This window comes from Eretmochelys imbricata, chromosome 20 (assembly GCF_965152235.1).
Source record: "Eretmochelys imbricata isolate rEreImb1 chromosome 20, rEreImb1.hap1, whole genome shotgun sequence".
Lineage (NCBI taxonomy): Eukaryota > Metazoa > Chordata > Testudines > Cheloniidae > Eretmochelys > Eretmochelys imbricata.
In genome coordinates, this window is record NC_135591.1 from 18621627 (window position 1) to 18638755 (window position 17129).

The window sequence follows — 17129 nt, forward strand, 5'->3', positions numbered from 1 at the left end:
CAGAGGTTCCAGCCTGGCCAGGGAGCTAACACAGATGTCTTAACTCAATCTAAGGTCTTTATCTGGACCCCCTGAGCACCTCACAGCCTCTCTGTTTATCCTCACACACGCCCATCCCGCGAGGGAGGGCAAAGCTGTTCATCCCCATTGGAGATGGGGAAACTGAGGCACGCCACGGTAAAGTGACAGGCCCAAGGTCGCAGCAGGGAATAGAACCCAGGTTCCCGCAAAGCGGAGGCCTGAACCCCTCTCACCGGGCCAGCTGGGCTTTGGAGACCCCCTCTCGCCACCCCTGCTCAGTCCTCCCCCCCGCCCCCTGGCCTTGGGGCTGGGGCTCCCGGAGTGTGTGTGTGGGGGGGGGGGGGGGTCGAACAGGTGTGGGGGGGTCGCGACCCCTTGCTGGAGGGTCCCAGGCTGGAGAGACGCTGAGCTCCGCCAGCCAATCCCGCCCGTCTCTCCCCCGCACCGATCCGTGCTCCAGCCCCTGGGAAGCCCAGAGCCCGCGTGGGGCAGGACGGGGAGGGAGGAGCCCCAGTCCCAGCAGCTGGAGGTGGAGGGAGCAGCCGTCGGCGCCTCTCAGTCCGGCGCTGGGCTGATCAGGAGCCCGGGGAACGAGCCCCCCAGCCCGGCTACAGGGAGACCCCCTGCCCCGCTCCCCCGGCGGCGGGGACAGGAGACCGGCCCCAGCGAGCCGGGAGCGCAACGGGGGAGCCCAGGGCTGGCGAGCGCGGCAGCGGCCAACAGGTACCTGGAAGGGCTTCCCTGGGGGGAGCTGGGACCCCTGGCTGGCCCCCCTGTCCCGGGACTCCCCAATCTCCGGCCCCCTGCCATCCGAACCTCTCCTTCCCTGGGGGGAGCTGGGACCCCTAGCTGGCCCCATTTTCCGGGCCTCTTGCTCCCCGAGCCTCCGCTTCCCGGGACCCCTGAACCTCCCTTTCCCTGGTGGAAGCTGGGCCCCCTTCCCGGGACCCCCAGACTCTCCTTCTCGGGACCCCTGCCCCCCGAATCTCTTCTCCACTGGGGGGAGCTGGGACCCCTGGCTGGACCCCTTCTTCTGAGGATCTCTGCTTCCTATATGCCCCTTCCTAGGTGCCCCCTTGGACTCCCCTTCCCCCACAGGGAGCTGGGACCCCATGATTAGATCCCCCTCCCCTGGATCTCACCTGCCTGCGGGGTCCTCCAGAGGAAGGTGCCCTGAGCTCTGATCTCTTTGCCCCATCTCCATCCATCTCTGGTATGTGCAGTACCTCCTGGACCCCCCTTCCTGGGCCCCACTATACCCCCCCCTTCCTGGTCCTCCACCCCACTGAACCCCTCCTCCCCTGGGGGGAGCTGGGACCCCCTGCCTAGATCCCCCTATGCAGGCCCCCTGAATCCCCTCATCCATGGGGGGAGCTGGGACCCCTGCCCCCCCAAAGGGGAGGTTCAGGGGCGCAAGAGGCCTGGGAAGGGGGGGGTCCAGCCAGGGGGAGCTGGGATCTCTGCACTCATCTCTGCCCTCCCCCCCCCACCACACACACACACACACACACACACATTGTGGGCAGCTGCCATCTCTGCCCATGGTCTCTTACAGCTGGCCCTGTGCGTGCCCGTCCTGGAGCTGGGATCTCTGCCCACAGCCCTTCCAATGCCGTCATCCCTGGAGCATAGATCCTTGGCATCCCCCCTTCCCCGCTACTGAGCCCCCTCTCCTCCCATGCTGCCCCCCAATGCAGCCGCAGCCTTGGTTGACCTGTAGCTTAGAAAGGTTTGTTTGTTTTGCTGCTTTCCAGGCTCCCTGATCCCTATACAGAGAGAGGAGGAGAAGGAAAGACACCAGCCCTCTACTGCCCTGTCCTTGTGCCAGGCTGGGCTTGGAATCCGGATTCCCTCCCAATCCCCTGCCACTCCTGGGCTGGAAATCCACATTCCCCTGGTCCTGCTCTAGGAATCTGGATTACACCTTTCCTCCCCCGCCCCAAGGCCATGCAAAAGGGCAAGTGTGAACTCCTCCCCGATCTGCCCCCAAGGCTCTCGGTGGAGCCCCAGGCATGGCGGGGAGGCCAAGGAGACGTCCGGGTAACAGTCCGGGGGCCCAGCTCCCAGCTTGAGGATTATGCCGCCCCGGGGCTGGGGCAGAGAAAGACCTTGGTTGTCCTGGATATCGTCTGTCTGCTCGTGGGTGAGTGCGGTGCGGGCAGAGCCCCATGCGGTGCAGATCCACCTTCCCCGGGACCCCTGGCTCTCCTTCCCACAGGGGAGCTGGCACCCCTGCCTCCCCTTTCCCTGGGGCTCCTGCCCACTCTAATGTAATGCTGCGGCTCCCATACTGTGCCGGGGCACTGAAATGCAGCCACCTCTGGGGAGGAAACTTGGGCCGGGACTTGAGCTGGAGGGCGTCGACGGGGGGGAGTGATGCCAGCTGGTCTGGGGGAGGAAGCAGAATTACTAGCTACCCCCTGGAGGCAAAGATTATGTCTCCCTGTAGACAGAAATGCTGGTTCTTATTTTGCGGGGGGGGGGCTTGGATCCAGCGCAGTTTAAAGTCCAATCGTCCCCATGCTATAAATGGCATGGAAGCCAGGTTAGCCGGCTGGAGCATGAGGATCAGTTGGGTTTGCTGGGAATGACACCAGTGACTCCGGGGAGCCTGGATCTGCGCAAACCTGACGATTCAAAGCTCCAGGCCTTGTATGGTGTGTCCGGGGCATCAGTTAGGCCCCAAACCTTCTCCTTTGGAGGGATATTTAATGGCACGGTAGCAGCAGGGATCTCACTTCGATCTAGCGCCTCTCCCCATCAGGGCTGCGTCTGGACCCGAGGGATCAGGGCTTTCAGAGCCTGGTACTCAGTAAACTGCTGGTGTCACTAAGCGAAAAGCAAGGAAAACGTGTTAGGCTGGGAAGGAGAATAAGATGGAAAATATTCTAATGGCATCAGTGGGCCAGACCCACCGGGGGGCTGGGCTCAGTTCAGAGCCATCAGCAGAAGGAGGTAGCATTAGACGGTTGGAGCATGGCTTGAGGCCTGAGAAAAAGCCTCTTACGGGGGAAGAGAGAGATTAACATTGCGGGAGCGTTAGAGGTGAATGAGGCAGAGAATCAGAGAATATCGGGGTTGGAAGGGACCTCAGGAGGGTCCAACCCCCTACTCAAAGCAGGACCAATCCCCAACTAAATCGTCCCAGCCGGGGCTTTGTCAAGCCGGGCCTTAAAGGTAGATCAGTTCTCTGTGCCTAACAATACAAAGGGGAAATTGAACGAAGCCAAAAGGTGGCTCACTCAAAACAGAGCAAAGGAAATACTTTCCACATGCAGTTTGTGTCCTTGGTCTGTGGAACTCCTTGCTACAAGATGTCCTTGATTTCAGCAGGGTGGTGGTTGTTTTTTAAAGGGGAAGGGCAAATGAGACTATCTGGAGTGAGAGGGCTAAAACAGTAATAACCAAGAGGTTTGAAAGGACTAGAAAGGGCCTGTTGGTGTATACATTAACCTTTGAATCTTGGAGGTTAATATGTATTCTCCCTTAACGGCTGACAACAGGATTTTATTCTCTGGCACTGCCTGCTCTCAGAGACAGGGTAGTGAGATAAATAGATCCACCAGTCCATCGCCAGTCTGGGTTCTGATGTCTCTGTCTATATATAGGCAGAAATATCCTGGGATAATCTACAGGACTGATCTATTTTGGGTACTGGGGGCCAGATAAGTAAAACTGGGCAGATAATGGATTTTATGGTTGGTTTCTTTCACTGAAACAACAAAGCAAAATAATCGTTTTGGGTCGAACAAAATATTTGTTTGACAAAGTCAAAATGTTTTGACTTGACTGCAGCCGTTTTGAAACATCGGGGGGGGGGGGGTTTAAGTAAAACTAGAGGACATTTTGGAAGGAAATGAGTCGTTTCAAATCAAGAAATCAGAATGCTTTGATTGATTTCTGAGCACGCAACCGGTTGAGCAGACCTGATGCACGGACCAACACACAGTCAACCAGTGGAACTCCTTGCCAGAGGACATTGTGAAGGCCAAGACTAGAACAGGGTTCAAAAAAGAACTAGATAAGTTCATGCAGGATAGGTCCATCTATGGCTATTAGCCAGGATAGGCAGGGATGGTGTCCCTATCTTCTGCTTGTCAGAGGGAATGGGTGAAAGGGGATGGCTGGGATGGTATGGGAAGGGGCAGTGCTATCCTCCCAGGGCGCCATGGTCACAACTCTTCCCCCCCCCCCCCGCCCCCCATGCAGCCAGCTCAAGACCCTTTTAGCCCCCGAGTGCTGGGCCCAGAGGAGGGGAAGGGCTGGGGCACCCATTGGGCTCTAGCTTCTAGACCCAGCCAGGCCAGGAAGGGATGGGATTTCCCTTTCCCCTGCATGGACAGCTCCCAGGACTGGGTCAAACACACCTCCGGGAAGCTGCACGGCTGCTGGCTGGGAGCCCGCCTCTGAAGGCAGCACCTCTGCCAGCAGTGGGCAGAAGTGAGGGTGGCAATCCCGTGTCACCCTAGAATAGCCTTACCACCCCCCACCCCACCCCGAGGAGCTCCATTTGGGTCAGGGCCCCCTCGGTTACAGCACGGAGACATTTCAGATCGAAACATCTCAACTCAGGACATTTGCTGTTTTGAAAATCCTATGACCCTGAAATGGACCAAGATGGCCCGTGAATTTGGAAGAGCCCTACGTATTGGCTCGGGAGCTGATTTAAGCTAATTGGGGGGGGGGCAGGGGGGTGGACAAGATCTGACATCAGTTTAGTTGACACCGGTTGCAAACGGAACCCATTTCAGGGGGTCCCCGCTGGACGGGAGAGGCTGTGCTGGTGTAGGTCTGTTTCCAAACCGATTTACAGACCCTACTTCAGTTCCACTTCAGTCAAATGGGAGCAGGGCAAAGCCAGATAGCGCTCGTTCTCGCAGGGAAGTCTCGTGCCCTGATATCCAACCCCTCGCCATCTTTAATGTACGTTGCCTCACAGCCCCTCTCTGTGGGGTAGGACCCCCTGGGGAAACTGAGGCACAGAGAGGCAAGTGACTTGCCCAAGCTCTGTGGCAGAGCTGGGAACTGAGGGCAGGTCTCCCAGCTCCCAGGCTAGCACACTAACCACTGGGCCATCCTTCCTCTCTATGAGCCCCCTGACCTGACCACACTGATGGCTAGCCATTGGGCTCAGAGGGGCAGAGTCAGTGGGGTGAGCCAGGGGACTATCCTGGCACGTTAGCGGAGCTGGGGGTGCCATGGAGGGGAGATCCGAGTCAGTTTGGCTTGGGGAGCACTCTGCAGCATGGGGGTCGCTGATGGACTGGGGGAGCTCAGTTGCTGGGGGTGGCCTTCAGGTCTAAGGGGTTGGATCATGTTGGGGAGGGGGCAGGGTGGGTTGGATCATGGGACTGTGGCAGGGTGGCCTGGGTCAAATCCTGGGGGAGGGGGAGACTGGCAGAGTAGATCATGAGGGTTGGAGTTGGAGAAGGGGTCAGATCGTGGGGGGGCAGACTGGCAGGGTGGATCGTGGGGGGTTGGGACAAGGTGAGTGGGGCTGGATCCTAGGGGGAGGGATTGGATTGCAAAGGGAGGCTGTTTGGGGGGATTAGGTCATGGGGGGGTGTTAAATGGGAAGGAAGGGGAGGACTCACTGGTGGGGCAGGTCGTGGGGGTTGGGCTGTGGGGAAGTGGGGGGTCAGGTTGGGCGAAGGATGGACAAAGCTGATCTCCAGAAGGCTCTGGAATAAAGCACTGGGCGAGGGGGGGATTAAGAAGGGGTCATGGGTTGTGCCAGGTCATGACCCCCCCCGCTACCGCCACTGGGGCTCTGCCCACATCCCAACTATCCGCCTACGCCGGGGAGCGCCCATGCCATCATCCCAACTCCCGGGGACGCCCCCCATCTGCTGCGGGACCCCAATGCTCCCCCTCTTCCGCTGGCACAGCCCACCCCAGGATCGGGGCCCTGGCTTGGGCAGCTTCCAGGGCCCATGGCACCAGCTCGCTGCCCACCAGGGGTCTGCGGGGGGGGGGGGGGCAGGTGTAGTGGCATGTGGGGGGGACTCCCCTCCTTCTCTCTCTGCTTCACCCTTTCTCCTCTTGCCCGCTTTTCTCTTCCTCCTTCTGCCCTGGGTTCCATCCCGTCCCTGCTGCCCTCCCTCCCCGGCCGTGAGCTCTTGGCTGCCATTCAGGGCTGGCCGCGCCCTGCAGCTGTTGCCTGCTCCTCTCCCTAGGCCTCTCCGTGCCCCCTGGCCTCTCCGTGCCCCCTGGCCTCTCCCGCCACCGGTTCCATCTGCTTCCGCCCCTCGGTGCCCGAGCCTGTTGAACCAAGCCGGGAGCGGGGGAGACTTTCTGGCCCTAGACACCACCCCGGGGGCTGGGGGGAGCGGGTGCTGCAGGGGCATCGGGGTTGCCACGCTCGTCCCGAGTGCAAAAGGTGTTAGTGGCAGGCCTTGCACGCTCGTGCCCTGCAGGCCATGGGATCCGTTCCGCAGAGCACTAGTCCCAAGGGCCCCCTCCCCCCATCCACGCAGGATCGACCCACTGAGGCAGTAGCCCCAAGAATCCCTCCCTTCCTCCCTGCCCCGCGGCACGGTAGGGAACCCCCTCCCGGGCCCTGTTCTCGCCCTCCCAGCCTGGGCCTGAACGGCAGGGAGCCCCTCGACCTGGGCAGCCAGCCAGGGCGAGTGGGGGACGCCCGAACATGGACAAGAGAGTGACTATTAATAGCCCAGCCCTCTCCGAATAGCTGGAAGGTTTGGCGTGTGTGAGATGACGGGGGCCCCACGGCTGGGCTGGGCTGGGTCAAGGGCAGGCTGGCTGCTGGGGGCACTGGGCTGGCATTAACAGAGCTGATGTAGACCAGGGCAAGGGGCTGAGCGGAATCATGCCCTCTGTGGGCACAGGCTCATGCCCCAGTAACACGCGCGCCGGCTAAGAAGCTGCCTTTGGCTAGTGGCACACGAGGAAATTGACGTCTTCGCACAAGCCGCCGCTCGGTGGATGTGATTGCACGCCTGCCCGCCCCGCTCGCACGGTGGTGTCCTGGCAACAAGAAGCTCCCCCATGCATGGCTAGCTGAACCCCCACGCACACACGTTTGCGCCCCCCCCCGCCCCGCTGCTGGGGTTGGCAGCGGGACACGCCCAGCGCATAGTCTGGGGTGCACAATGCCTGTGGGATTGCGCCCCGCCTCGAGCTGGAGGCCCTGGTGCTCCCCCAAGGGGGCTGACGGCGTGAAGGGCGCATGCCCCTGAACCCCAAGACTGGCCTCTAGCCACCGCACGATCCCCCCTGGATTTCAGGGTGTTTGGACTTTTCTTCTGCCCAAACCCCGTGGCTCCAATGGTGTGGTGCTGATTTACACCAGCTGGGGATCTGGCCCCAGGGGGTTGGGGCTCTGGCTCTGAACGCACGGCTGTCACTCCAGCGGGCGCAGTCCGTGGCCAGGCAAGGCGCAGGGCAGCCAAGTCAGGATGGAAACCTGGAGCTGGCTCAAGCCAGTCCCTGGGGCCTTGGTATCCGCACAGTGTGGGAGGAGCTGGGTGGGGTCCAGCCTTGGCCCAGGCCAACCGTCCCCAAGAGTCTCAGATCTTTGAAATCAAAGCCTAGGGTGGCTCCTTCCTGCCCCGGGGCTGCAGAGCTGCTTCCGGCGTGGCTGTGTTCTTCTCCTGCAGGCACCAGGGTGACGTGCCCCTCTGGCATGCCCAGCCCTGGGGGGCTCCTGCCCCAAGCTGGCAGTGCCCCCTGCTGGACATTCCCAGCTCTGGAGTCCTCGCTTTCTCCCTGCCCGCCACGAGGGTGGGAGTGCCCCCTGCTGGCCCCCCAGGAGAGCACACCCAGCCCTAGCCACTCACCCATCGCGGCGCCCCCTCCTGGGTCCCAAGGTGCTCTGCAGGCGTCACCCTGGATCTTGGCGGGCGGCCTAGCCCGTCGGAAAGAGCGATCCTGAGAAAACTCGGTTGCCAAGCGAGACGGGAAGGGAGGGAACCTGGGAACCGAACGTGGAAACATCGTTCTCAGCCCCAAAAAGGAGCCCAGAGCCCCCTGGGGAAGGTTATGCAGCCTCGTTGTCTCTTAAAGTGACAGCCCAGGCATGGCCTACTAGGACACCTGGGTCCCACCAGGGCTTGAATCCCACCAAACTGAAGCAGAAGGGGGAACCATTTGCACTTCCTACCCCTCCCTACGTCAAACCCTCCCTACGTCGACCTCACTGGGAGCTTCTTCCGTCTCTTCACACTCCCGTGCCAGCCTGCTAGTGCCCAGGTTCATGCTCCCAACCTCTGAGTGCACCAGGATCCTCATGCCAGGGCACTAGTGCCAGGACATGCATGCCCTGCTCACCAGGATCCTCGTGCCAGGATGCTAGTGCCAGGATTTGCAAGCCCAGCTCACCGGGATCCACACTCGTGAGAGTACTAGCACTGTGGTATCCACTCCCAGCCTCTGATCATGTTGGTGTCCAAGCACCCGAATGCCAGGCTTCCTGCTCCCACCCTGGTGTGCAGCTGGGCCCACCCGGCAGGATTCACACTTAAATCGCCCAGCATGCAGGGATCCACACCCATTGCCTGGTTTCACATTTGTAGCCCCCACGTGCGACAGGATCCGTGCGCGGGAGCACCAGGGTCTCTGCTCCCACCTCACCAGGATCTGTTCACCATTGCCCAGCCTGGTGCTTCCAGCCCCCTGCACTGCAGGGGTCTCTCACAGGTGCAGGGTTCATGGTGGAGAGGGGGCAAGGTGGGGCCACGTGGGCATTTTTCTCTTCTAACGAGGGAGGGGGAATTTGGCTTCACTGCCCCTTTAAGAGCCAGGCAGGGACGTGGCTTCTTGGAATCAGGAACTCACCCGTCCTGGCTGGAAGTTTAAGGCCTGATCTTCTCCCCCGCCCCGCACCCCCCCTCCTTGGCTCCTGCCAGGAGCCCTAATGCAAAGCAGATTGCGCCCCATCCTGGCATCCAAGGGCTGCCGGTGTTGCTTCTGCTGGGATTGGAGGGGAGGTCTCCGCGCTCTGCTCCCAGATCAGATTTGGGGGGGCTGCCACCTGTTGGGGTCTGACCCATGTGCGCTGCCTTGGGGTGGTGGTGGCAGGGAGGGGATGGGGGGTGAGGAGCAGAGAAGAGTTGGAGGGTGGAAGCCAGGGAGGGGAGGGGGTGGGGGGGGAGGGGGGAGCCCCGCCAAAACAGTGAGGCTGGTTCCTGGAGGTGGGGTATCAGGAGTGAGGGGGCTGTCACAGGCCAGCCATGGGGGGTGAGGACATCAAGATGGAGGGGGTGAGACATGAACTGGACCTGAGGGGGAGCAGGATATTGTGGCGGGGGGAGTCCTGGGCTGGTCCTTGGGGGGTGGAGGCAGTGGGATGGGGTTTGGGTGGTATGATATGATGCCCAGGGGAAGGGCAGTGGGTTTTGAATCTCAGTTGGGGGGTGTGGAGGCCGTGGGGGGGGGTCGTTGTTGCAGGGTGGTCCCTGGGAGGGAGCATTAGGATGCGGGCAGGGTGTCATGAGCTGGTGCCCGGGGGTGGGAGAGGCAGTGAGATTGTGGGGGGAGAAGGCAGGGCAGTCCCTGAGGGGGACAGTCAGATTGGGATGTCCTGAGCCAGTCCCTGAGGGAGAAGGGCTCATGGGATTGGGGGGGGGGCACAGAGGGGCCCCCAGGGCTGGGTTAGCCCCTGCTCAGTGCCCCACTCTCTCTTCCCGCTGCAGCCTCCGTCCCGTTCTTGGTCTGCGAGGTTGGCCTGGTCCCCCCCATGCGCCGCGGCTTCTACTGCAACGACAGCAGCATCCGCTACCCGCTCAAGCGGGCGGAGACCGTCAGCGACACTGTACTGATCTCGGTGGGGATCCTCATCACCTCCCTCTCGGTGAGTCGCTGTGAGAGGAGAGCGCCCCCTGCTGGGCCCCCTGCAGCACAGCGCCCCCTAGTGCCCCACGGGGACCGGCACTGACTGCCAGGGGAGAGCGCCCCCCTGCCACATTCCCTGCAGGGTGTCAGGGGCTGGAGGTGGCAGAGGGGTGGGCTCTGGGTAGCTCACCCCCATGTGCCCCTTACGAAATGCTAGCCATGCCCCTCGGCGCAGAGCACCTGTTTCCAACCCTTCCTCCAAAGCATCAGCCATTGGCCCAGGAGACAGGATCCCAGACTGGGCGTGATCCATTACCGCTGAACGCCACATCCAGCAGGCTGCTTGCCTTGCGGGACTCCCTGCTGCAGGGCATGGGGCAGAATAGGATGGGTGAGGCAAATTATTGGGGGACAAGGGCTGGCTTTAAAAACAGGGTTTGGTGGGATGAGATTATGGGGTAAACCAAGGGGCTGGGACAGGGGAAGCAGGGAATGAGTCCTGCTACTCTGCAAAGTGCACAGGGAGTCCCCCCTGCTCCCCGTAGTCGCTCCTGAGCTTCCCACAGCCCTGGGGGCTGGTCCGTGTCCCAGCACGTGGAGGGGGGAGCTGGCTGGGACGGCTGCCCATCTCAAGCTGCCGTCCCGCGGTGCCTCCCCGTCTTGCCGTGCAGATCTCCCTGGGCGAGAGCTACCGCATCCACTCCCTGCGCCTGGGCTCCCGCTCCTTCGTCCCCAACCCCTACGTGGCCGTCCTCTACAAGGAGATCGGCGCCTTCCTCTTCGGCTGCACCGTGGGCCAGTCCCTCACCAACATGGCCAAGATCACCGTCGGCCGCCTCCGCCCCCACTTCCTGGCCGTCTGCCGGCCCGACCTCCTCGTCCTTAACTGCTCCCGGGGCTACGTGGAGGAGTACACCTGCACTGCGGGGCCGTCGGAGGAGAAGGAAGCCAGGTGAGCTCCCGGGGCACTGTCCCTTTAAGGCGGGGTTGGGGGCTGGCTCTGGGGGCTTGAGGTAAAGGAAGGGTCCCCTTCTAGTGGAGCCAGCTGTGGAGTGCAGGCCCAGGTTTGGGGGGGGCCCTAGTGGTGACACCCGGCCGTACAGGCTCAGGAGAACCGCAGGGTCTGTCTGCGTCCAGCAGCCTGGCCTGAAGAAAATCCCCTATGGATTCCCCCACAGAGCCATCTCGGCTCTTCCCGCTGAGACCAGGGTGAAGTGATGGGGGGCCAGGGGGAATTCTGATATTAGACTGCTCCTTGCCAGTGTCTTGCCCCCCTGCTGGCTGCCCTGGCCCTGTATCGGGGCGGGGTCACCGTGGAGGGTGTCGTGGGGATCAGGGTTACCTGAGCCAGGCCAGGTTTGAACCGGTGTCTGCTCAGGGGAGGCCCTCTTAGGCCCTGTCCTTTCGCACAGCGCAGGCCAGTTCTTCTTGGGCCAGAAGCGTTGCAGGGGAAACTCGGCGTAAACCAGCCACCTCTTGAGACCGAAACCTCTGGGGCTCCAGCCCTCCTGCTTCACGCCCTGAGCTCTGCTCAGCGAGCCCAGCTGGGACAGACCCCGGGGGGGAGGCTTGTCCACTCCTCAGGGACCCAGGAGTCCCAGTGACGCTCCAGCCGCGGGTTGATTCATCAGCCGGGACCCAGCACAATTGGCGTAGACAGATGGAGACTCGAAGGAGACTCTGGTCAGACCAGAGCTCTAGTGACCCCTATTTGCATGCCCTGTGCGTGTCTCTGATTTCCTCAGTTCCCAGGTGAAAGACTCATCGGGGTTTCCAAGCCAACTTATCCCCCACCGCACCCCTTCCAGACCTTTGTTTCCAAGATAGGGTCTCCGCTCTCCCTCTGCTGCATGTCCGTGAGGCACCGGGCTGGCATCATCTCTCGGTCGATCCCTTGTTGATCTGGGGGGATTTCAGCCAGTTCCTTAAGGACTATTCAGTCCACCCAGACAGGAAAGTGACATGAAAGCAAACTTCATCCCTTCCCCTGCTGGGCAGCCATGCAGTGTATCGGGGAAACTGAGGCACGCACAGGCTTCAGAACAAATATTACCAAAAATTCCCACTTCAGCACGCCGCCAACTTCCGCCAAGGGGTCCAGGAGGTGCCCACGTTCTTCAGACTCTTTGGCAGGATGCGACCACTTGGTTAAAGGTCAGAGTGAAGGGTTCCCAGCTACTTCATGCTGGCCCTTTATACCACCAGCCCCTGGGCCTCTGGACCCTGGTCCGACCCAGTCTGTGCAGTCGCTCCCAGAGTCTGCAGTAATTGTCCCCTGCTGAGTTTAGTCCTTAAAGGGAGCTTGGTACTGTGCCCCCAGGGGGGCAGAACGTGGCCCATGGCTCGCACCGATGCAGATCACAACGCTGGGACAACTGGCATCAAGATATTGTGTGTGTCTGTAATACCCAGAAAGGTCCCATGGAGGCTGCCCTGTCCCAGGGTCTGGGGCCATGGGGGTGGCTCCCCGTGGAGACTGCCCCCACCGTGCTGGACAATCCCACACCCCGGGCAGCAGCTTTGGAGCCCCCCAGCCTTGCCCGCCTGGCCCTGGACAGGATCTAAGGCAGCTGTGGAGGTGACAGGCGGAGGGGTTGCTGGTGGGATCCCTCTGCACCCTACACCCCTGGCGATGGGCGGTGCCGCCAGCTATAACCTTGGCCTTTATTTGCCCCCTTCCAGAAAGTCCTTCTACTCCGGCCATGCCTCCTTCGCCATGTACAGCATGACATACCTGGTGGTAAGCGCCCCCGCCCGGCCCCACAGACCTTAACGCTGCACGGGCCCGATCTGATCATCCTAGAACCTTCCCTGGCAACCCTGGCCCATCCCTCTTGGGCCACGCCTGAATGCCCGGGGGGGTTCCCTGGCCCGAGAAGCCCTGGGGGGAAGTCACTGGGGAGCATGGTGGGATCTCCCCGCAGAGCCAGGCTGGGGGAAGTGACTGGGGAGCATGGTGGGATCTCCCCGCAGTTCCAGGCTGGGGAAGGTGACTGGGTACATGGTGGGATCACCCTAAAGGAGCGGCTGGGCCTGGCAGCCCCTCTTAGCCAACGACCCCTGTCCAGGGTCCCACCCTGAGCCATCTGCGATTGAGACCTCAGCAAGGAGTGGAGCCAAGTGCCCAGAATAGCCCAGCAGAGGGTCCCTCCATGCCAGGCACTTCCTGCTAGGGTGGCAGTTGTCGGTGTGGGAGCTGGAGGGTTACACGCAGAGCCCACTGGGGGGCCAGGATGCCTGGGTTCTATTCCTGGCACTTGGAGGGGCATGGCTCCTTGTGGGTTAGAGCAAGGAGGGGCTGGGAGTCAGGACTCCTGGGTTCTATCCCCAGCTGTGGGAGGAGAGTGGGGTCTAGTGGTTAGACCAGAGGGACCTGGCTCTGAGAGTGGAGTGGGGTGAGCAGAGAGCTCCCTCCAGTGGCTGGTGGCAGAAGGGTGATTCTGTGCCCCACATACCTACAGAGACTCATCTGGAGCCAGAGCAGCCAATTGTGTGAGGTGCTCCCAATGTCTGGCTGCCCCGGCTCCTGTCTCTTGGCTGGCCCAGGCTGACCTAGGCTGGAGGGTAGTGCGGGCCAATGCGTGAGCCACGGCGCATCCTCTGAGAACTGGAGAGGAGTTAACTCGCTGCTCCTACCGTCCAGCCCAGGCCAGTACTGGCCCCTCTGCGGATGGGGAAACTGAGTCACGCAGAGGGGAAAGTCCTGATGCCCAGCCCCCTGCTCTAACCACGAGACCCCACTCCCCAGAGCTGGGGATAGAACCCAGGAGTCCTGACCCTGCTCTCAGCACCTGTCCCACTCACTGCCCTCATTTCCTCCACTCCCCGCACCCGACCAATCTCCCCCCTCATCAAAGTGGGTCAGTTCCCCGCTTCCGCCACCGCACCCGAATGGCCCCCCCGCCCCGGATGCCTGGGTCCATGTGGCTGGCGGTGGAGAAGGGCCCCTTGTTCCCTTGGGGAGTGGCACAAACAGGCCCTTTATGCGTCCCTGGCTGATGGGCCTGAATGGGGGGGGTTGGGAACGTGTCTCGGGCTGGGGCAGCGGAGACGCCAGCGACTAGGACTGCGAGTAGCCCCCCAGCTCAGATGCCCTTTATTCTTCTTGCTGTGCCGGGGGATGGGGTGTGGGAGCACGGTGGGGGTGGGGAAGCAGCATTTGGGGGGCAGCAGGGTTTGCAGGTGGGGCGTGAGGGGCGGGGCACGGGGCGTAGGGGGCAGGAATCAAAGCACGAGGGGGGAGCTGGTCGGGTTTTGGGGTGGGAGCAGCAGCGTTTGGGGGGAAGGGGGCAGAGTGGGGGGCCAGGAGCAGCCTGGCCCCTTTTCTCCCCCTTACTCCCCGCCCCCCCCCCCCCAGTTCTACCTGCAGGCGCGGTTAACCTGGCGGGGCGCCCGCCTGCTGCGCCCCCTGGTGCAGTTTGTCCTGTTACTGCTGGCGCTGTACACCGGGCTCACCCGCATCTCCGACTACTGGCACCACCCCTCGGACGTGGCCGTGGGCTTCCTGCAGGGGGCGCTCATCGCCTACTGGGTGGTAAGTGTGAGCCGCTGTCCATCCGTCCCTCCCCCCGCCCCCCACCAGCCGACTGTCTGTCTGTCTGTCCAGGACTGATCAGTGCTTGGACCCCTCTGGGTCACCAGCTCGACTCTGGCCCGGCTCCCAGAAGAGCGATGAGTTTGTCTGCTTTCTTAGAGCGCCGGGGGGTCCACGTCCCAGCCCACCCCGTGCTCCGTCCATGAGCCCGGCTGGGAGCCAGGACTCCTGGGTTCTTTCCCCAGCTCCGGGGTCGAGTGGGTTAAAGTAGGTGAGGGGAGCGGGGTTCTGGGAGCCAGGACTCCTGGGTTCTATTCTTAGCTCTGGGAGAGGGAGTGGAGTGGAGGAGTGGAGTCTAGGATTTAGACCAGGGTGGGCTGGGAGCCAGGACTCCTGGGTTCTATTCCCAGCTCTGGGAGGGGAGGGGAGTCTGGTGGTTAGAGTGTGGGGGCTGGGAGCTAGGACTCCTGCGTTCTATTCCCAGCTCTGGGAGGGGAGGGGAGGGGAGTCTAGTGGTTAGAGTTGAGGTGGGGGACTGGGAGCCCTGGGTTCTCTCCCCAGCTCTGGGAGGGGAGTGGGGTCTAGTGGTTAGAGCGGGGGGGCTGGGAGCCAGGACTCCTGGGTTCTCTCCCCAGCTCTGGGAGGGGAGCGGTGTCTAGCAGTTAGATCAGTGTGGGGGCCAGAACCCAGGACTTCTGGGGCTCCATTCCTGGCTCTGCGGCTGACTCGTGTGACCTTGGGCCAGTCCCTTCCCCTCTCTAAGGGGCCGCAGCGGTGGAGGGAACGTGTGGAGAACGCTCTGACCTCCTTGGGATTCTCCCCCATGTTCTCCCCACCCCCGGCCTTGGGGGGAGGGGGCTGCGAAGCCGGCCAGGAGCTGAGGGGCCGAAACACTGTCGCTCCCAGGGCCGGAGCCGTGGGCTGCCAGGAAACGGCACAGGAAACACCTCCTGCTTCAGCATTAAAACAGGCAACAGGGAGGAAATCTTCCCTCATCACAGGGCTCCCGGCCAACCTCCCCTCCCCTTCCATGGGGGCCCAGCGGCCCAGCTCGCAACCCGGGGGGTCCTTAGCACAGCACAGCCCCAGCAGGAGGTGTGAACTCCCTTGTACTCATGTGGAAACTGAGGCACAGAGGGGGGGAAGCGGCCTGCCCGGGAGCATGGATTATGGAATCCAAGGGGCTGGGAGTCAGGACTCCTGGGTTCTATCCCCAGCTCTAGGAGTGGGAGGGGGTGGGTTAGAGCAGGGGGTGCTGGGAGTCAGGACTCCTGGGTTCTATCCCCAGCTCTGGGAGGGGGATCTGGTGGGTCAGAGCAGGGGGGCTGGGAGTCAGGACCAATGTTCCCTCTAATTTTTCCCATCCGTGTGTGGAATGAATTTTACGTGCACCAATATAGAGGTGATGTGTGATGGGGGTGGGGACGAGGGGTTCGGAGTGGGGGAGGGCGCTCAGGGCTGGGGCAGAGGGTTGGGGTGCAGGTGGGGGGGTGAGAGCTCTGGCTGGGGGTGCGGGCTCTGAGGAGGGGCCAGGGATGAGGGGTTTGGGGTTCAGCTTGCCCCGGGGCCACAGCGGGGAGAGAGGACTCCCCTCAGGCCCCTTTCCCCACAGCAGCCCGGGGCCGGGGGAGAGGCACCTCTCCCGGCCAAAGCAGGTCCAGGGCTGGGGGAGAGGCGCCTCTCCCCGCCGCAGCCCTGAGCACCTGCGCGGCCCTTAATAGGTTGCTGCACGGCCGTGCAGCTTAGAGGGAACTTAGGTCAGGACTCCTGGGTTCTATCCCCAGCTCTGGGAGTGGGAGAGGGTGGGTTAGAGCAAGGAGGTCCTATTCTTGCCTTACAGACTGATTCACTCTATAACCTGGGCCTGTGGCTAAACTAGAGCCTGCCTCGGTTTCCCCCCAGCTGTGGAATAAACCCCCACCTCGAGAGCAGGGTGGGGAGGAGGGTCATGTCAGTGCAATTAGCTCTCCCCTGCCTCACTCCCCTCCTTTTCAGTCTCTCCCTCCTCACACCCTGTTTTTCTCTCTCTCTTCCTCCTCCCAGGCCTTCCACATCTCAGGCATGTTCCACCACAAGCCCCCAGCCTCCCGCCTGCCCCAGCTTTGCCCCGATAGCCCGGACTCCAGCGGCCACACCAACTGCTAGGCGTCGTGCCAGAATGGGGGGCTGGAGGGATCACTCTGCTAGGACCAGCACCCAGCACCCAGCTGGCCTCCGCACGGCCAGGGGGAGAGCCAGCCCCTCTTTCTGCTCCTCCACAGAGCACGTGGTCCTACGTGCTTCCTCTCCGGCAGGGCTGGGCTTTCCTCTGTTGCTCTGGTCGCCGCCGTCTGTTTTCCAAGCACTTTAATTTCCTCTTGAATGCCTGCCCTGGGTCAGGCCGTCACCACCTCCCGAAAGGCTTCCTATTGGGTGGGGTTCTCCTCTGTCCACCGCAGGAAATCCTGCCTTCCTTTGGCCAAGGCATGGCAGGAAGTCTCACCTTTTTCTAACAAGGATATCGCAGACGCATCGCAGGAAGTCCCACCTCCCTCTGGCAAGGGCATGGCAGGAAGTCCCGCCCGCCTCTAGTATGGACATCACAGGAAGTCCCACCTTCCTGTGGCAAGGGCATGGCAGGAAGTCCCGCCTGCCTTTGGCACGGACGTCGCAGGAACGCTGCAGGAAGGCCCGCCTTCCTTTGACATGGGCATTACAGGAAGTCCCACCTCTCCCCTCACCACCCCCACACACATTGGGATTTCCCAGATCACTGAAGGATTATGACGACGATTTGCATGTT

General features: G+C 62.0%; 1 protein-coding gene across 1 annotated transcript; it reads left to right on the forward strand.

The window, feature by feature from the left end:
* The first annotated feature begins 1968 nt into the window (after positions 1 to 1968).
* Positions 1969 to 16492, forward strand: LOC144277654 (phospholipid phosphatase 3-like). Its single transcript, XM_077838588.1, has 6 exons — positions 1969 to 2164; positions 9675 to 9832; positions 10485 to 10765; positions 12496 to 12553; positions 14171 to 14347; positions 16391 to 16492. The coding sequence occupies exons 1-6, from the start codon at positions 1969 to 1971 to the stop codon at positions 16490 to 16492; spliced, it is 972 nt and encodes a 323-aa protein (XP_077694714.1).
* Positions 16493 to 17129: the final 637 nt, after the last annotated feature.